Consider the following 21517-nt stretch of genomic DNA (forward strand, 5'->3'; position numbering starts at 1 on the left):
TAAATAAACACAAGCCCCACCAAAGTATATGAATAAAATTCATGTGTTAAGAAGGAAAAAACAAACCATTCATTCTCATGACAAAATATATGCAAGTCTTATCCTGCTACTCAAGAAGGCTAATCCAGACTCAAAACAGCATATCCAAAATCACATATTTTACTCTGAATTTATTAATATGGAATTCATCACTCCCTCTAGACTCACTGTCTTTCACTTCTTAAGAGCCTGACCTGTTTAAAACTGATTTTGGCTATATACTTTAAAAGACTTGGAGAACTGCTCCACAGTCAGAAGCAGTACCCACCACTGGAAACTGCAAGAGGGGAGAGTGCTCTTGTGATGGGAAACATAGACACCTGACTGACCACTGTGAGAACAGGATGTTGGACTAGAAGGGTCATTGGCCTAATCCAGCAAACTTTTATTATATTCTTAGGTACTCCTGACATTTGAAGAAGTGATAGCATCACACCCACAGTAGAGTTGTCTCTGCAGATCCTGTTCATATTGTATCAGCTTTCCCGGTAACAGCAGGTGGAGTCTATTCCACATTCCGAAATTCCAGCTTTTCTCACTGGCTGCAGTTTTCCATTTCAGTGTTGGGTGAGAAAAGTGAAACGAAATCCAAATATTTCTTCTCCTTGCACTCTTTCTTGTGCAAGGAGAAGCATGAGAACTGCTGCAGAACCTTCCTGTTACACGATGCAAAGACTCTTCTACAAATGTTTGCAGCAGCCCTCCGTTATGCTTGATTCTTTAGTTCACCCAACATTTGGAGGAGATACGCTGAGCAACACTGTCCCCTAGCAAACATGTTCCTTGAAATGGCAAGCAAAATTCACTTGCTCATAAGTAGATCTACTCAAGTAACAAATTGCAAAAATTTCTAAAATGACCAATTTCACTTTAGAAGTATCTCTCCCCCCCCCCCAGCATTTTCCCTCTTAGCAGCGAAACTGACTATTCTAGAAGACTGCTGCTTGTGACAAAGGAATCAGCAGATCTATGTGTATAATTAGTATGACAATTTACTGGATTATCTCTATCTGCATCTAATTTAAAATTGCATGCTAAAGGATATTTAAGCTTCTAATGTTGAGCCTGATTAACACTGCTGTTTCATACAGAAGGCCAACTAACTGATAAATGATTCAGATTCCAGAGTAACAATTATTTCTTTATATTCTTAGTACACAAAATAACAGACCTCAAAATATAAAAAGTATCAAGTTTATGATTTCTGTTTGTACATATTAGGACTTGGAAGATGTGCAAAATATCTGTTTGGCTGCATCTTGCTTGGCATTCTTCATGCAATCACCCACTGATATTCACCCTAAGGGGCATGGTTCACACTAGGCCTACAGAAGCTGTGACCTGCCAAGCCTTAGTATGTGATGGATGGACTACATTTGTCTTGGTGAGTCACAAATTCTGCAGCCATCTTGTAATCTTTTACTGTTTACACACCACTTTTTCCCCCAATCAAAGGCTTGCACCTATTTAAAAGAGTGCATGCTTCTGAATGATTGCTCTGGACTCCATCTTTATCACTGAGTGCTCACTGGAAGGACAGATCCTGAAGCTGAGGCTCCAATACTTTAGCCACCTCATGGGAAGAGAAAACTCCCTGGAAAAGACCCTGATGTTGGGAAAGATGGAGGGCACAAGGAGAAGGGGACGACAGAGGACGAGATGGTTGGACAGTGTTCTCGAAGCTACGAACATGAGTTTGACCAAACTGTGGGAGGCAGTGGAAGACAGGAGTGCCTGGCGTGCTCTGGTCCATGGGGTCACGAAGAGTCAGACATGACTAAACGACTAAACAACAACAGACTAGTCCTAGAGAGCTTGTTAATTTTATCTGCTCATTTTAAACTGGCCTCTTCAAAATTCAATCACAAACTGCAACAAATTTGTTGGGAAGCACTGATGTGACTGATCATATTCAACATTTAATAAGAGAGAAAGGAACAAACAAAAAATAATGAGTCTGCACTTGTCCAGAAGAGGGAAAGGTGCACATTAGAACAGGACAAGAGGGACCTGCAACAAGATGTTGCAGCATGGAGTGTTTCTGCTAAGGATAACAGTCATGCCCTCTCCTACGATACTCCATTGGATTCTTCCCACCCTCCCATAGTTTTCCATTACCTGTCCTACAGTCAGTCAATGAGCATGCCCGATCCTCATGGGACTGTTTTGGGAGATCTCCCCCACTTAGCTTAAAGTTTTACTTCTAAACAATTTTGTGAGGTTCCCACAATGTTAATGCTACCTTGCTACACAAGGAGAGGCACTCAAGGAGATTTGTATTTCCTATTAGTGTACATGAAAAGAAATACAATAAGAGTGCTGGACTAAAAACACCTATTGGGCAATTCCCTTAATTATTTTACAATAGAATGCCATAACAGAGCAATTGCATACAGTAAAAAAAAGGGGGGGAGGAAGTATATTAAAGAAAGTGCTCGTTTTTCTTTTAATTTTTTTAAAAACAAATCTCAAGAGGTGAAACCTTTTATTTTTAAAAAAGGTTTTAACTAAACCTAATAAAATCACAAGACAGTGGGAGATGCTGCGGCATGGAGTTTGATGTCCACAGCAGGATACCAAGAAGCGGTGCTGTAAATTCAGTGTGGGACTTCAACGCTGTGCTAAGTGTGGCCTGAATCTCATAGGCTACCCTTTGATGCAAGTGTAGTATATTAACTGGAAAAAGCATTCACTTTTATTTGTCTGTCCTGTCTGCAACAGCAATATCGCCTCATTTAGAGCAGCCCAAGACAAAAATGCAAAGAGAAGCAATCTGTTACAAATTAGCACAGCTCCCCTTTCATTTTACTAGCTAGTAATTGGAAGGGGTTAAGAAAGTGTAATTTATCAGATTATATGTGTTTATCTTTTTGTGGGGACAGCATCCCTTTGGTGAATTTTCCTAGGCACCCTGAGGGAATAATCTTTCCTTGATGTCCATTTGATCTGAAAGAAAACAATGACGCCTGTGAAATATGGGAGTATAATTTGTTGAGTTTAAAAAGGACCAGTTTCCCAGACTTCTAAAAAAAATTGTATTAATGGCTTTATTAGAACCTTACCTTTCTTTGGAAATGTTTTTGCTCTCTCGTTTCCAAATGGCCTTAAAGTCGCTGCAGAACTCATACCACACCGTGAAAACGTAGTTTGGCGTGGTCTCCTTCTCGCCAGACTTTGGTTTTATCCCGAAGTATCCCACCAATTCTTCAAAGCTACAGTGTTGGGCAGGGGAGGGGAAAATTGTCAGCACATAAACCTAAGGTGGAAGTTCAGTTTCCCTCAGGGCAGATTTCTGACTCAGTAACCTAGGCTGGCAATTAACATAAATCTGCTATAATCTGGACACTGTACCAGCAATGGATCCACCCAGCACTTCTGAATTAAATAATAATAATAATGGTGCTGTTTTGGTGGGTGTGTACATTAAGACACAATATGAATGAATATGGGCACGGAAACATTTTAGAAAGCGTCTGATTTTGAAACAACATTTATTTACCAGAATCCTATTGACTTATGCTCATTACCATGGGTATCTGGAAGCCCCCAAAGTCCTAGATCTGAGGTAGCATACCTATTTTTGTGCCTGGGGCATATCTGGAAATTTAAGGAACTGTTGCGGGCACCACAAAATACCCATTTCATGGAACAAAAATTGCTGATGCTCAGTAAAATCTTCCAAGCAACAGGCTAAACCTCTCCTGCTTCCCCTCCCCCCAAAACACAAAAATACAAAAAACCAAACAAAACGCAGGCCACAGCTCCTGCCCCCAAATAAGCAAACAACAAAAGCCAAAAAGGTCAGTTAAAAAAATAAAAGATTCTGAAGGAGAAAGTGGTGGGCTTCTTCAAGGATGAATACCTGCAGACACCATAGACTAGACTGAGATACTGTACAGAATTCACTTCCGAAACAGATTTGGTTTTCTTAGCTCCTTTCCTCCTCCAATTTTGTTGTCACATTAAGGCATTTATATTTCAGTTGGCATTTGCAGCTGTGCAACTGCTTAATGGTTGCATTTTATGATCTATTTATGACTTATTTTTAATTACATTCTTATGCTGACTCTATTGCTACTGTTAATTGTGTTTTCCGTGTTTATTTCTAGGAATTTTGTTTTATTTTTATTATGGTGCTATTTTATCCTGGAAATTTGTTCTATTTTTAAGCAGTCTTTCCAAGTTGCTTGGAATAGTTTTGAGGAAAACGACTACCTGTCTTGGCAGGGGGTTGGACTCGATGGCCCTTGTGGTCTATTCCAACTCTATGATTCTATGATATATAAAACAGTTAAATTTCCCTTCTAGGGGCACCTAAGTTTAGAACTCTATTCTTACTTCAGAGCCTACGGTGTCCAGACTATGAGATGAGCCTGGCTCTGAAAAACCATGCATAAACTAACTTCACCTTCTGTGGGGCGAAGAAAACTAATTAACCAACTAACAAAAAACCTCAACCCCTTCAGCCTTTTTAAGGGCTCATTCATACTAAGTTTCCTTCACACTTTCTAGGCACAGGTTTCTCTGAGCACTTTTTTTTTGCACTGCCGTTTTGCCCACAAAAAAACCCTGCTCTTTAATGCTCTCATCAATCTGTGAAAAACCCAAATTGCCATTTGCTCCAATTCAGCGTTAAAGAGCAGGTTTTCCTGGGGAAAGTGGCAGATACGGACTAGGAAAGTATGGACCTATGGCTGGAAAACACAGGCAAAAGGTAAGTGTGGATGAGCCCAGAATTACAGCCTATATTTATTAAAAGCAATGTCAACATCACACCAGTTGATACCCAATGAAAGTCTCCAGGTATAATACCCTGAAAACGATTTATTTTCTCAGGATCTTGGTAAACTGACGACAGCAGCAATGAACAACAGGTGTTATTGCTAATACTTTAAGATTTACCTGGTCCATACTATAGGCTGAAGTACTCTTGAAATACATTAGAAAGAGTCTTCTACTGTTAAACTTGTTTTGCAACAAACTTGTATTAGAATATTAAAATGTATATTAATATCTATACACCTGAAATCTGAACATACAAATCAGTGAAGAGAGGAACAGATGTTTCAACGACAACAACAAAAAGCATTTGTTGCACCAGCTGGGATTCGATGTATCAACTGGGCTTTAGTGTAAACAACAATCTGTACCTACACAGCAAATCCCTTTTGAAGCTGATGACAATTGTAGTTAAACGGTATATAAATTGTCAAGCGTGTGGTAAAATTGTTCCTAGACCGCACCACTTCAGATTACAGGTCTGCATTAAAAAAGACACAGCAGAAATTCTCCCTTCACAAAAGCCAAGATGCTGGGATGAAATGTTCTAAGTCTGCTGCTATGGCTAAGGAACTGCTCTATGGCGCTTGCAGTTTGAGTTTGAGTTCCCAGAGATTCTCTCTTGGAGGAAGGAACACAGCTCAGTCACAGGGTGTTACATGCAGATTCAATCCTGGCATTCCCTAGTACAGCAGAGTGAGGCCCCTGGCTGCAAAACTGGAGGGCTGCTGCCAATGGCTCAGTTTGGAAGGAACGCTGAGTCAAGTCATTCCTTACCGTGAATATGCAAGTGTAGTGAACGCCACATGCAAGCATGCAGACTTATGGAGAAATTGCAGCCGCTTTGCTTCTTCTTCAGTTCTGCTGCAACCACACTACTGTGTCCTAAGCCATGACTCAGCACGCCAAGCTCAGTATGTTGCCTAAACCCAGACTAGTGGTTTGTCTCTTTCCAACAAACGTAGCTCAAAGCAGCAGCAGCAAAACTGGTGGGGGAGCAAAACATTCCCAGTCTCCTGTCTTGGGAGTCTACCCACTGGTGCATTCAGGCTAAACCATAGTTTGCTTTAGTGCTGTATGCGAACTATGTGTAGACGTTTGAGCCACGCAGACCAATGACCTCACTTAATCTAAGGCAGCTTCTTATATTACCAAGTCTCTGCTTTTTCTGTGCATGTGATTATTTTAATCAATCATTCAACACCCCTCACCAAAACCTGGAGTCTGCAGTAGAACACTCTAGGAACAGTTTTTACCACATAATGAACTGTTTTGTCTAGAAAGCTTCCATTTCAGACAGCTTGTTCCCTAAAGTCCAAGACAAGCTGTATGAAAATGTTGGAAGTATGAGCATGTGTTTAAAAATAAGGACTCTGGTGCATTTGATGATTTTTTTCACTTATTCAAATATATTTAAAGATGAAGTAGGACCTTTCATAACGCAACGTGTTAAAGAATCTGTAATACTCACCACTTCTGCACATTCTCCAAATGGCTCTCCACTGTCTTATGTTCTTCTACAGCTACAAATAAACAACATGTTTATTATTTAAGAAAGCAGAATATGTATCTGCATTCTAAAGTTTTTTTTTTTATATTTCAGATTTCTCGTACTAAGAGTGAGCTCTTTCAAGCATTATAGTGTATTCTTGTAGACACTGTAGGGTGTAGTGCTGAAGCTTTCCATCCTGAAAATGTGCAAGGATTGTGGAGCCCAGTGCAGTGGGGATAAAAGAAGTATTTCTACAAATATCATGTGGGCTCTAAACTTAATTGGATGTACATGCACAGCTTTCAAGCTGGGTATTACTTGATAGAAAGAAGCTTTTCAGGGTGCCTTTTATCAGAGAACTATTCTTGCTGTGTTGCAAAAGCATCACATTTATAGTGAGGACATGCATAATTGTCCATTTCCCTGCTTTCCATTTAGCTCTTGCATGCTGAAGCAAACCAAGACAGGTACCTTGTTGCAAGCTCATCATGGCTTCCTAATGTGTGGGTTGAATGCTTGTCTCACACTTGTTTCTATACATGATGTGAACACGAAGGACACGTAAGTATTAAAAAATGTGGCATGGAGTCACCCTTGCATACCTGCTATTGTTCCTAGAATCACAGAATCATAGAGTTGGAAAGTATACCAAGGGATCAAGTCCAAGCCCCTGCAATGAGGGATCTCAACTATCTAACACCTAGAGGATCCATCCATTACAGGTGCTCTCCTCCCTCACCCTTTAAACCACAGATTTCCTTTTATTCAGAACTTTGGGTGTTCTCGGTTAATAAGTATAGGCCCTCAATTTAGGATCTGAGAAGTTTTCCGCATCTTTGGAAACGAAGCCATTTATTTTCCATTGTCAGTATAATGAAGGCAAGATTAAAGTTCCCGATGGAATTTCAAGATGCTGCTCTTCTCATGCTAGGAAGGACAAATATATGAAGACGTCACCAGAGATCTTTCCCCAGGAATCAGAGGTAACCTATAAAGATTCATCAGTTCCTGACAAGGGACATAAGCCATCTCTCCAGACAGTCTGGCATCAGACCAAGAGAGAAAGTTGTGCTGTCTGATCCATTCTTGACAAAAACGCATGTTCTGGGAAATCTCTTCTGGAACTCCAACACAACATAGCCTCTGGAGTAGAGAGGCATATATCATGTAATAACTGGATTTCAGTAAGCATTTCTTTTGCATTGAATACGCCATTAATACCACTGATCTAAATAAAGGCCTGCTGGATCTGGTCAATGGCCACTCCAGACCGGCATCCTGTTCTCACAGTGGCCAGCCAGATTCCTGTGGGAAGCAGGACCGGAGTGCAACAGCACTCTCCCCTTCTTTGGTACCCAGTAACTGGTTTTCAGAAGCATATAGCTTCCGACAGGGGCAGCAGAACATAACCATCACTGTTGGTAGCCACTGATAATCTCATCCACCATGAATTTGTCTAATCCTCTTTTGAAGCCGCTCAATTCCACAGTTTAACTATGTTCTGGCTGTTAAACTATGTGCTGGCTGTCTTGAACCTTCCAATATTCAGTTTCAATGGATGTCCATGGATGTACTATGAAAGACAAAGGAAAATGTTTCTCTGTCCACCTTCCTCATACTATGCAAAATTTTATACACCTCTATCATATCTTCTCTCACTCGCCTTTTCTTTAAACTAAATGTTGCAAAGGTGCAAGCTACTGCCCAAAGTAGGTTTTCTTTATTTAATGATTGACAATTATGTAGGCGATAGACAAAATGAAATGAATTTGACCAGATTGTGAATTAATTCAAACCATTTTTTAAAAAAAATCATATAGAAAACTTGCTTTATGTGAGGAACTCTGTTCCCATTGATACACAGAACTAGAGCTAAAAAACCTGGCTCTAGCTAGACAATTATTGAGTACAAATTCCATAAAAGACAGACATGTTAATTTGCTGTGGCAAAAACTACACAAAGATTGGTGGCACCTTTCAGACTGATGGAGGGCATTTTCACATCTCACTGAAATAAATCTCTGAGCTTCCATTCATTTTAATGGATCTCAATAGCACTTTTTGAAAAGTAAAGTGGGTTAAGAAAGCTCCAACACCAGACTGGAGATCACCTCATCCAAATCAGGCAGGGAGACTATTTGAGCAGTGGGTTGTCTAGCACATTAATGGTATCTCTGCTCTGCTCAGAAGTCCACCATTAGGTGCATACACTCAAAATTAAAAAGGTAAAGGACCCCTGACAGTTAAGTCCAGTCGCAAATGACTCTGGGGTTGCAGTGCTCATCTCGCTTTACTGGCCGAGGGAGCCGACGTTTGTCTGCAGAGAGTTTTTCTGGTTCATGTGGCCAGCATGACTAAGCCGCTTCTGCCGAAACCAGAGCAGCGCACGGAAACGCTGTTTACCTTTATGCCAGAGAGGTACCTATTTATATACTTGAACTTTGACATGCTTTCGAACTGCTAGGTTGGCAGGAGCTGGGACCAAGCAACGGGAGCTCACCCCGTCGTGGGGATTCGAACCGCCCACCTTCCGATCGGCAAGCCCTAGGCTCAGTGGATTAGACCACACTCAAAATTAAGTGATTGCTAAACTGGACCGGAAAATAAAAATCACATAAACTACTGCAACTTTACCTCCCTGCCCTCCAGAATCACTTAGATTTGCCAGCTGCTGCATCAGGAAACCAAGTGCACAAAATGTGGACCAATTTACAATTCCTGTCCCATCCAGCCAGATCTCCAATATATGCCAGGTCAGTTCATGTATACAAGGCCAAATTCTGGATGACCAAGTCCTTGACATGTACTCGCCCGATATGTAGCATAATTAATATTAAACACCCCCCCCCCCAAATCATGGTCCTGATCCTTCCTGGTTATTTGATTATTTTAAAACTCTCTGTGTTAATTGCTTATGATCAATTAATGTTCCCAAGTCCCGTTCCCCCCAGCATGGGGGAATTACACTGGTGTGGCCCAGCTGTACCAGGAATTGGCTGGCTAAATCAGAGAACTGCTCAATCCTAACTTGCTCATCCTAACAGATCTTGGGTTTGGATTGCTCCCTTAAGATGTACAAGAGACCTGCGGGTATAGGGCAGTACAGTGGTACCTTGGGTTACATACGCTTCAGGTTACAGACGCTTCAGGTTACAGACTCCACTAACTCAGAAATAGTACCTCGGGTTAAGAACTTTGCTTCAGAATGAAAACAGAAATCGTGCAGCAGCAGCAGGAGGCCCCATTAGTTAAAGTGGCACCTCAGGTTGAGAACAGTTTCAGGTTAAGAACGGACCTCCAGAACAAATTAAGTACTCAACCCGAGGTACCACTGTATACAAATTTAATTAATTAATTAACAACAACAACAACATTTTTAAGGGGCAGTGTTTAACAAATCTTAAAAATGCCAGGTTTTATATGCGCAATACTGTAACCTAACCTGTTTTCAAACCAGTGTTGCTTTGATGTTTAAGAAGTGTACATATGTAAGTATAGTGTATACATATTTGTGCATGTGGGTGTGCAAAGGGTAAGATACTACTCATCCCTAAACTGGAGGGATTTTGGAAGTCTTAAAATTTTTCAAGTCCACGGTACATGAAATCTCGAGTATTCACATGCAAAAACACTGATTATATTTATGCATTCAGCCCACAGAACAAATTCAACTGTTTATTATCAGAAGTAACACAAGGAAACTAAGAAAATATGCTCTGTTTAAAATAGGATAATGTTGCCTATATATTTGTCAAAATAATGTTGAAGTTTAGTTTACTAGGTATTATGGCAGTGAGGCCAGCTAAGCCAGATATTATAGATTCATTTTTCTTTCGTATCTTTCAATATAAACGACAATCTTCTCCCCCTAGAAATTTGCTTTTGAAAGACAGATTGTTTTACTTAAAGAAAACTTCTGCTTAGAAGATGAAAGATGATATTTTAAATTTTGTTTTCAATTAATATATTCTTTAGCAACACTTCACTAAAATATACTGGTGCTAACAGAATACCCTGCACGACTCTAAATTTAGATTATGCTGAAAGTAATGTTTTTCTAACTGGAAACTGCAAAAATCTAATTTTGCAAAAATATTCCCACGCAAGTAGGTTAAAATGACGTTAATCTATCATTCCTTTTCCAGATGGGATTACAGATAATAACTTTTAAAACACGTTCTTATTAAACATAACAGAAATGTATGCTAGTATTACAAACAGAATGTCATTGATTCATACTTCTGAGATTGCTAAGCATACCCAAACAGTTTAAGAAACTTGAAAATTAGTTTTAATCCCTTTTAAACTCAGTAAATTTAAACTAATCTGTTCTGCAGGCAGATTTCACATATAAAATCTTCTAGCAAGAATTAGAGAAAAAACATAAAGATCAGCACATTCTTAGTACAGGGTAATATGTTCAAAATTATGATAAATGATGGTCCATAAGAATAGGAAACAGGTCTTCTCTAAAACATGAGACTGTTATAAATACCCAGCTAACAAGTAAATTGGTTTATATACCTAGCCTGATTTGTAAAGAATGGGTCATTGTGTGTGTGTGTTGTGTGTGTGTGTGTGTGAAAGAGAGAGAGAGAGAATGCATAGGGGCAGAATGAAACTAATTTTAGGAAAAAACATATGAAAGTGAAGGCTTGAAATGTTTTAGAAGAGGAAAAACCACAGCCTTACCTCCTCCTGTGGGATGCTAACAATGATTTATGAAGCTGAGGTTATTTCTTCACATTGAGCTTTGTAAAGATTGGTTTCACATGATCAGGTAAAAATACAGGCATGCAAGATGTGCAGCAGACTCACAGATCAGAACATATGCAAAACTATGTTTTCCTAAAACAGTTAAAAGGTGGAAAGGATATAAAAAGAACCAAGGGCTTTCATTTTCATTTATTTTCCCTCCCTCATTAGGGCATTCTCCTTTTATGAAGTTAAGCCACTTCTGGTGGTCAGGAGCAGAGGCTCATTGTAAATGCACAGCAGGACAGTGGCAAAGCAGAGATTAATTCTTCATAGATTTATATAGACTTTTTCCCACTGTTAATTGCTTTGTACCATTTCAAAGGTGCTTATGTTGCCTTTTTTATTGTTGGTTACTGACTTTATTCTGGCATATGGTGGTTGGCGCCAAGTCAGAAAATGAGCATTTTATACCAGAATGAAAATTGGATATTTGACAGTTTCTGAAAGAGAGCATGGAGGAAAGAAGTTGTGCGACAAGATTTATAGCATATTTTATATGGAGCACATCTGTTTCTTTGCTCATTTAAATGTATATTTCAATCACAGTGAATAGATTAAAGGCAAAAATGGATATGTGTGTAAGTGTGTGTTTGGAAAAATAAAGAACTGCAGTACTCAGTTTTTTTATCCAAGTGTTGCTTGGAAGAAAGTGAAAATTTCAATAGCTTTTTTGCTTAGAGAGTCAGAAAGCAATATCTGAGAATATTCAATGTTAGAAATGGTTTGCAGCGGCTTTAATATCCATAAAGCTACTGGTCAGATTGAGAATTGCATCTTAATATACAAAACCAGGCCACAAGCAAATGATCCTGCATAATGTTAAAAATGAAATGAACATGTGAGTCTATTTCTATTCTTTTCCTTCATAATTTACACCTTTAAAGCTGCATGCATTGATGCTGAGCTAGAGAAAGAGCTTGGCTGGACCAGTGGTCAAAACTGCGCTGAACAGGGTTGCTGTTTTTTAGTTCAGAATATAGCCATGTCTGAAACATCATAACTAGATTGAAACTACCTGCCCAAAGAGTTAAATGAATTATGTAAGCCTCTTTACACTTGTTTCTCACACTTATTTCACACTTTGGCCAACATTATAACCAGATGCAAATAAGGTACTGACAGTATGTCCATGTTTAACTTGTACGGAATTCATAATAGGTAGTAAAATCAAGTAATATTTACTATGTGTGCACACTGGATCTGTATATTCCCTGAATAACAAGGCAAATTGGGGTGATTCAGGGCACATCCTCATGTTCCCAAGTCAGAGCATACCATTAACAAGGCATGTTGAAGTGGATCATAAGAAGTCTACATGATTTCCACATCTAGGAAAGTCAATGGAAGACTCTAGGCCAAACCAGGTCACCGAGGGTACTACTTGTCTAATGAAATTGTCATCCTAGAGACAAAACAGGGATGTTGAGGGACAAATGTCTATAGAAATAGGATTTGGCAATTTAGTGACCTTGAAGAGATAGGGCCAGCCTTGGCTCTCCACACCCCCGACTCTATTCTCAAAGCAGTTCTCCTGTGAAAGCTAGTTGCTGACTAAGGCCTTGGGATCTCATTTACCTTTTCTGTATCTTCATGAAGCATGTAGGCTGAATATTCATGAAGGATTTATATCCAGTCACCTGATCCCTGTTCACAAACCAGCCTTCCTAATGTGGACTAACAAATGTGCTCACCGACATATGATGGTGACGTAGCAGACCAAATGGTGCTTGGGCTGAAAGAAGGCAGATCGCCACATATTCAAAAATCATGTATAGGAGTCATTGAGGGATATTAGGACACAGGGCAATTGTTAGACCAGTGTGAAATAGTCATTCCTTCCCACTAAACAATACTCTTAGAAGGTACTTCAGAATTTTAAACATGGAAAACCTGAAAATGAGTTTGTATAAGACTGCTGCATTTAAAATGAATAACCACATCAATGAATAAGGGTTATAAAGAAGTTAATCCATTATGGCTTGAATGCTATACAACTGTGTCTATGGACATGAATAATTCTGATGTGGTCTGAGATAACTTCCGTTATCAAAAGAATAGTTACTTCCTGGCTGAAAAGGACAGCAACTGCCAAACCAGGTGGTTTAAATGAGTTAACAAGTACTAATTTGATCCCTTTATATACAACACAACTGTGAAGAAGTAACTGTAATGGTGTTAGGACAGCTTTCTTTTCATTAGATTGCAAAATTTCAATTAAGAGTAGCGTTTGCTACTTCAAAAGGCGAGATCCATTTCAGATCCGAATTTGTGTACACTGAGCCTCTTTCTACAACTGCACACAACAATTACATGGGCAAATAAACATTCCTGTTGAAAAGAGAATCTCAGTATTATCTGCTTGTAAGATTCAGTTTTGCTGTTGAGAGCAGACAGTCATATCCTATCCCTGGCACTACTAACATTTTTCCAGTCGCCTGCAGCTGTTGCAATTCATGGCCATGGAAAGAAAGGGGAAACATGCCTGAGCATGAGGCAATGAAAATCAGGATCACAATAAATGTTTAGCAACAAATGGAATTTGAAAAACATGGAAATTATGGTTATTCAAACACTGTTTCACTAAAAACATATGCCATAGACGGAAAAATTGATGAACTGTGAAGCATATTTCTGATTATTTTAAATTACTATTCCATTATGTTTTTACCACTAATTAAAAATATCCACTAATTAAAAATAGTAATGTGGCATATCATGCTTTGGCTATCAACCATCCAGGAGTTTCTTCCCAGATCAGTCCTTTATGAGTAAGAGCAGCTGGCCTCACATATGCTAACATGTTCTGCCTCTTCTGTAACAAAGAATATAAAGCCATTTTGCTTTCCTACATGGAGATTATGTGTGAATGTTATGTATGCAACAGCAGACCAAACGTACAAAGAATAGGTGAGTAAGTAGCAGGGAATGCTTAAAGAAACGTATCATTAGACTATTATGGGATACTTCATTTAGGGCTGGGGCAGGGGAGAGTTAAGAATTCTTTTCCTTACTCAAGTTGTCAAAAGTAATAGTTGATTTTTCCAGTAATTATCATTTCTCGACCTTTATAGAGATGATTTTTTTAAAACGTACTTTTGCTCTTAAAAAAAATACCTGCACACCAGCAGATTCAACAAAATAGCAAGATTTTCTGCCTCATGCACAGCCTGTGCAAATGAAACACTTCCAATCCCTTAACAATAGCTAAAGTACTGGGAATAGGTGGTCTGCACAAGCTTTTACTAGGTAAGATATTTAGCCTTATTACTACAGAGAAGGTATCCTGCTCGCAGGAAGACAGACACTTGAACAACAACCAGTAAAGCTGTAAACTCCTGCACTAGTGGAAGGGAACACACAGCCTTTAAGGGAGGCGTGACCAACATGGTGCTCTGCAGATCCTGCTGGACTACAATTCCCATAATCCCTAACCACTGGTCTGGTTGACTGGGGCAAATGGGAGCTGGAGTCCCACAGCGTCTGGAAGGTACATTTGCTACTTTTGCTTCAGGAACTGGAGGTGCAGAGCTGAAAACTTTGAATACTTGTTTTAAGTCTAGCAATAATCAACACTATGCTATTCTCAGCAAACCGCTGAGCTGAGCTGAAATTCTGAGAAACAATTTAAAGATTAATGTAGTGTGGTCCATCAATGAACACATTTCTAGGCACAGGATAGTAATACGCGGAAGCAAGATTCTATTGCATAAGTGAATAATTTGAGGGGGTTCATCATTTTCCAACTTCATCACTGTCAAAATCAAGAGAACCATGATTCTCTCACGCTTCCTGGGGCGACAAACACGACAACATCCATGCAATTAACAATTGCATGAATGGTTGTAAAGAGCGGGTGCAAGGGCCCCAATCCAGATCAGGACTAGAGAGTGGGGGCACACTCTATTTATTCCTACCCCATTCCTAGGGCCCCCAAACCTGCTATTTCCTCTAAAGTGGTGTAACATCCATTTTGCCCCTAGGCTCCTGAATAATTTCAGCATGACAGTCCCTTTTAAGCAAACCTCGCATATCATAGAATACATTGTGGGGAGACAAGTTTATCTGTAGAAAAAGGCTGGGAAATTATTAACAACTGGAGGTAGGTTTTTCCCATATGCTTTTTTTGATTATTTAGGGTTGCTTAATTTGAACAGAAGGCTGGCTCAGAGTTTAGTAGAAGGCAATATATATCAAAGTGTGCGAGACTGCTGGTGTTAATGTGCACATATACACAGCGCTTTCTCAAGCTCACTTACTGCTGGAGCCATAAATATAAACTGCTAATTAAATGAGATGAAAAGACCACCAGAACAGACATACCTGTGACTGAAACAGTCCTACTGTGGAGGCCTTCCCTTGCAGGAACCCTGCTAAGTTTATGGGGGAAGCTTAATATATGTATTACATTTTCTAGAAACGTATCATTAGTGAGAGGCAGGAACCTATGATGAGATGTTTATAGTCTAGGGTTGTAACCCACTGCACATTTACACGGGAGTAGATCTTACTCAATACAGAGTGCAATATACTTTGTTTTGAATTTGGGAAGGTAAAGTTTCAGGTCTCTTTCACAGCCATGCTTGTGGAAGAAAAATGAAATTGTAAGACTAGCCACTCACATCATCAAACATGCCACCACGCATGTGATTTCTCAGGCATTTGGCAGTAAATTGCTGAAGACTTTTTTTGGAGATACTGCCCGCTTGGGAATATCAATTTCCTTGAATAGGCACCGCAAGTTACAATTAGCTCTGCTTTCCCTTACAAGAGTCTCGTAGAACTGCTGTGACAATAGGAGATCTGTGTTCCTAATTGTAGTAGTAGATAGGTAGCCGTGTTGGTCTGCCATAGTCAAAATAAAAAATTCCTTCCAGTAGCACCTTAAAGACCAACTAAGTTAGTTCTTGGTATGAGCTTTCGTGTGCATGCACACGAAAGATACATGAGTGTATCTGAAGAAGTGTGCATGCACACGAAAGCTCATACCAAGAACTAACTTAGTTGGTCTTTAAGGTGCTACTGGAAGGAATTTTTTATTTTTCCTAATTGTAGTTTGTGATACTCAAAAGTGCAGTCCAGAGAGAAGGAGCATGCATTAATGCTATTGACTTAAATAGAAACAAATTTTACTTTTTTATGGAAGAAGGGGCATCAAATGATAAATGAGGTACAAGGTGACTAAAGTGTAAGGTAATACACACTGGGGCAGAAGAATCACAGGGAAACTGATGGGGGTCTTAACCGGCAGTGACTAACCAGGAAAGAGATCCTGGGGTAACCGATTTAAAATCCTTTATGTGCAGCAGCAGTGCCAAAATGCAAAATTCATACTAGGGTTACTAGGAAACATATTAACACTAAAGCTGCCAGTTTTGTAAACCTCTTCAACAAATCTATGGTGCCTATGGTGCCTTTGGGATACTGTGTACAGTGCTGGTTGCCATGTCTTAAAAAAAAGAAGAAGTTATCACAGACCTGAAAAGGGAGCAAAAACAGCAGTCAAAACGCTGTGGAGAAAGTTGACAGAGAGGACTTGTTGTCTGCTCAAGAATAGAAATTGATAGGCAGTAGATTTAGGCTAGCTATGGGAAAATACTCCACAAAATAAATGTATGGAATTTGCTGCCACATTATGTGGCACAAAACAGCACTGGCTAGGGACACTAGCAGAGTTCTTATGAAGAAGGTTTTGAAATGAACTTCAGGGGCTCACAGAGGCCCACCTGAAATGAGAGGTGAGTTTTTATAGCTCCCAGATTCTTTTCCTTCTTGGATTTAACTCTGAGCTGGAGAACAACTGCTGGCTTACTGAGCTGATAACTTTGTCAGAATAGATACCATTTTGTACGCCAAAGCTCATGGAAGCTTCTCAAAATGGGCCACAAGCAATGCAAGAGAGTTAGGTTGCCGTATTATATTTCAGGCACTGAATTTAAGAGGTGTAGGGGCAAAATGTTAATGATGCTGGGAGGAAAGCCACTCCCTGTGAAGGACCCAGGAGGAGCGGCCTTCTTCCTACCCTTGGGTCTGTCCCCAGCAGGACTGGCACAAGGGAACATATCCCGCAAGTCTGAAACAGTGGTCTGTTTTTGAGCACTATTCAAAGTCCTGTGCTTACCTTTACAGTCCTTTACAACTTAGTCTCTGGGGGATCATTTTCTCCCACGTGTTTCTGCCCATGTGTTAAGATCTGTATTGAAGACATTTCTTCATGTACCCCCATCACCTGCAGTAAGCTGAGTGGCAACCAATAGGACTTTTTAGCTGTGGCACTTTTTCTCTACAACATTCTCTTCCACTGAGATTCACCTGCCACCTTCTCATGTATTTTAGCACCAGGTAAAAACCATTTTATTTTCCATGGCTTCTTAAACACTGGCTAATTTTGATTTTAATCTGCTCCATGAAGCGTGTTTTGTTATCATCTTGTCGGCTTTGTTTCGCTGTTTCTTGTTTTAATATTTTTTTACAGATTGTAATCCATTCTGAAGCAATGGTTAGAAGCAAAACCAGTCAATGAATTAATCTTACACAAAATATAAGAGATTAAAATGTTAGTAGAGATTGGCACAGAAGAATCTTGCTGGGTAGTCTGCTTCATCAATTTGGCTCCATGACTGACAAAGCCCTAACACATGCCCACACAGTTTCAGCTTTCAGAGTCAGCCCAACATTAGGCAGAATGAGGAGGCTACCCCAGACAGCAGATCACAGAGCACAATGAGCGGCAGCAAGGTGTAGGAAGACTGTGAGTGGTATGTGGCCTAACCTGTTGCTCCTAAGCTTTTGGTTTTATATGCTGAGCTCTTATTTTATTGTTCCACACTATGAGATCATGGCTGAGACTAATGAGAACTGTAGTTTAAATCATCTGGAGGGTACCATGTTGGCAAACCCTTTTCTGAGTTATGTAGTGTCTTTGTCCTTTGAATGTAAAGTAAAATTATGGAAGCTAAGAGACCATGTGGAAAATTGTTACAGTACCATCTGAAAAGGTCTCCCTTCCCCATCTGTATGAAGAGATGGGCACCAGCATTCAGTGCAGTCTGAGCCATTATTAAGACGAGAACCCTCATGTGGCTGTATAAAGTATGAGAACACATATAAACAAACGTTTTTTGGAAAGCACATACCTTCCAGGAAAAAAGTTTCCATTTTATCCTTAAAGGGCTGGAGATGTTCTTCTGGTGAGTCTCTGAAAACCACTTTCATCTGTTTTTCACAAACTGCAACGACAAGTTCAGTGTTACCTTTTAATAAAACTTTTTAACCAACTAAAATAACATTCAAGTATTCTCAAACATTCAAAAAAAAACCACTGGCTATTTCATACCGTGCCTTTTATTGTAGAAACAAACAAGAGCATGAATGCAAGAACTGTCTCCTATCAAAACAGTAGAAGTATTATTTGAATTCTTTAAGAAAAAATGGTTTTAAAGATAGTGATTCTGCTGATCCACATTGGCTGCATTCTTAGTCATTAAAATATCTGATTTTTAAAAATGCCATTCCCAGCAGGGAATATCTTAGATTATGGTTAGCTTCAAAATCACAGTTTGCTCCCATGTCATGAAACAGGATTTGTTGTGTATTAACCACCCCCAAATTAGCCCTCATCACCTATATTAAAGTACAGCACCAAAAGACACTAAAAAACTCAACAATGTGCCTTATTTTAGAGGTGTCTACATGATTCAACGGATAGTTTAGTAAAACAACCCAGATGGCTCAAGCTTTATACTAAGAAGGCATTTTGAAACATTTGGGAGTTATGATTATATTGCTTCTGTGATTACTGAGATCCTGGCTGCAATCCTACACTCACTCACTTAGCCCCAATGAACTCAGTGGTGCTTACTTCTGAGTAAACATCTAAGGAGCAGAGTGCACCCCCCCCCCGATGACTTACAAACAGAGAAGTAAGCAAGGTCCCTTCCTTATGTAATTTACAGTTTCACATCTTGGTCCCATAGTCATATTTTTGGAAATGAGGCCAGTTGACTTACACTGATATCATTTCTATATGTTCTATATGTTCCTAGGGTTAAACACTAGTCTAATACACACATCTGAAGAGAAAACAGCAGATTGATTGATTTGCACTTTGTTATAATTGCATTATCTTAACTTCAGTGAAATTATATGTGAAGAGTGGCAATTAAGGGAGATATGGTGTGGGGATTTAAAGAAAAACAATTATATAAGAAGGAAAATGTTATAGCCAATAGCGATATAAATGATTTGTAAATGAGGTGATGATGTATCAATGCTTATTTGTATGTAATGAGAATACCTCCATACAACATTGTAAATTCTCTTGCAGAAGTATATGCTTAAAAGACATCGAAGACATGCATAGAAGTTACTAGTTTCTTGTGAGTCAGTGATAATCCGGTTAATATTTATTTTACTTAGTTCTAATAAATGGAAAGAGTACCTAGATAAATGGCAGATAGGCACTTATCACTGGTTATATAGGTAGTAATGTGAGAAAAGAACAGAAAGGGAGTGATAAATGCCTGGATAAGAGCTTTAAATATGTGTAACTTAATATATTTTTCAGAGTTATGTGATTTTCAGTTAACAACTCCCCATACTCATTACTACCTATAATTACCTAAGGGAATGGCACAGTTACAATCTGTGCAGCTACTTTTGAAAATGGAGGGGATTAGGTGGAGTTTTGTAAACCAGGAGATCTAATAACACCCACTCATGGGAGGTTCAAGTCATATTTTCTTGACAGCTTTTTTTTTTTTAAATGCTATTCCATGTACTCTGCATAGTGGCTGTAAGTTATTATATAATGGGGAAAGCAGTGCAATTATTTAGTAAGAATTTGAGGCGGACTTGCTTTTATTGCTTTGGGTCGCATCAACCCAAAAAGGATTTCTTCTACTCTAGCAAATTTCAACTTCATGTTGAGTGTCAGGTACATGCACTGAAGGGAAAGATATGGAAATATTAAGTGATATCCTGTGTTTTCTCAAATTGGCAACAAGCAATGGGGCAGAGGACCCTTACTCTTTGTGCCAAACCTATTCCCTGTGCCACCATGGCAGCTTGGCACGTAGGGAAAGTATTGGCCTTATCTCAGAAGCACTGCAGTTGCCACAGCTGAAGACAGGACATATGTTTCCTCTTTTCTGATGAAACATAAGTGGACATCCTATCTATAATAATAATAATAATAATAATAATAATAATAATAATAATTAATAATAATAAATTTTATTTATATCCCGCCCTCCCCAGCCGAAGCCGGGCTCAGGGCGGCTAACAACAGTAAAATAGTGCAACATTATAAAAACATCATAAGAATTAATTAAAATCAAAATTGATGGCAACCATAAACTAAAGTATTGTAAAGATTGCCAAAGGAGGGAGTCAGGCTGTGCCCTAACCAAAGGCCTGGTGGAACAGCTCTGTCTTGCAGGCCCTGCGGAAAGATGTCAAGTCCTGCAGGGCCCTTGTCTCTTGTGACAGAGCGTTCCACCAGGTTGGAGCCGCAGCCGAAAAAGCCCTGGCTCTAGTTGAGGCCAGCCTAACCTCTCTGTGGCCTGGGACCTTCAAGATGTTTTTATTTGAGGACCGTAAGTTCCTCTGTGGGGCATACCAGGAGAGGCGGTCCCGTAGATACGAGGGTCCTAGGCCGTGTAGGGCTTTGAAGGTTAAAACCAGCACCTTAAACCTGATCCTGTACTCCACCGGGAGCCAGTGCAGCTGGTATAGCACCGGATGAATGTGATCCCGCAGCGAAGACCCCGTAAGGAGTCTCGCTGCGGCATTCTGCACCCGCTGGAGTTTCTGGGTCAGTCTCAAGGGCAGCCCCACGTAGAGCGAGTTACAATAATCCAGTCTGGAGGTGACCGTCGCGTGGATCACAGTGGCTAGGTCAGGGCGAGAGAGGTAAGGAGCCAACTGCTTAGCTTGGCGGAGATGAAAAAATGCCGCCTTTGTTATAGCTGCAATCTGCGCCTCCATGGAGAGGGAGGTATCGAAGATTACACCCAAACTCTTAACGGACGGTGCTGGCACTAATTGCACCCCCGCAAGAGATGGGAGTTGCCCCCTCAATCCCATATCGTCCCGTCCCAGCCAGAGGACCTCTGTCTTCGAAGGATTTAACTTCAACCGGCTCCCACGTAACCATCCAGCCACTATGAAGTATGGAAGTGACAGAGGCATGCATGAAGATAGGGTGGCCTGCTTACGCATTGCTGGGGTGGGGTGGGGGGAAGAACTACATCAGTGGGCAAGGTTCAGAAAACAAAAGAGGGCACACAATTGCACAATATCCACATATGCTAACTTTTATTTTTATATCAGAGATATAAATTTGTTGTTGTTTAGTCGTTTAGTCGTGTCCGACTCTTCGTGACCCCATGGACCAGAGCACGCCAGGCACTCCTGTCTTCCACTGCCTCCCGCAGTTTGATCAGACTCATG

At 39.9% G+C, this 21517-nt stretch overlaps 2 protein-coding genes across 2 annotated transcripts in view; both read right to left on the reverse strand.

The window, feature by feature from the left end:
• LOC310708985 (formin-1-like) overlaps nt 1-21517 on the reverse strand; it is a 179503-nt gene that overhangs the window by 26791 nt on the left and 131195 nt on the right. The gene's annotated exons all lie outside the window — the stretch shown is intronic.
• The window catches only part of LOC310708236 (formin-like), a 109740-nt gene that overhangs the window by 9679 nt on the left and 78544 nt on the right, over nt 1-21517 (reverse strand). The window contains exons 13-15 of the mRNA XM_083506306.1: nt 18202-18294; nt 6290-6341; nt 3102-3251 (exon numbers count right to left, since the gene is read on the reverse strand). Coding sequence (XP_083362432.1) covers nt 3102-3251; nt 6290-6341; nt 18202-18294 — 295 coding nt within the window. The remainder of the gene's footprint in view (nt 1-3101; nt 3252-6289; nt 6342-18201; nt 18295-21517) is intronic.

This window comes from Podarcis liolepis (assembly GCF_965112155.1).
Source record: "Podarcis liolepis genome assembly, chromosome: 1".
In the NCBI taxonomy this organism is placed as follows: Eukaryota; Metazoa; Chordata; class Lepidosauria; order Squamata; family Lacertidae; genus Podarcis; species Podarcis liolepis.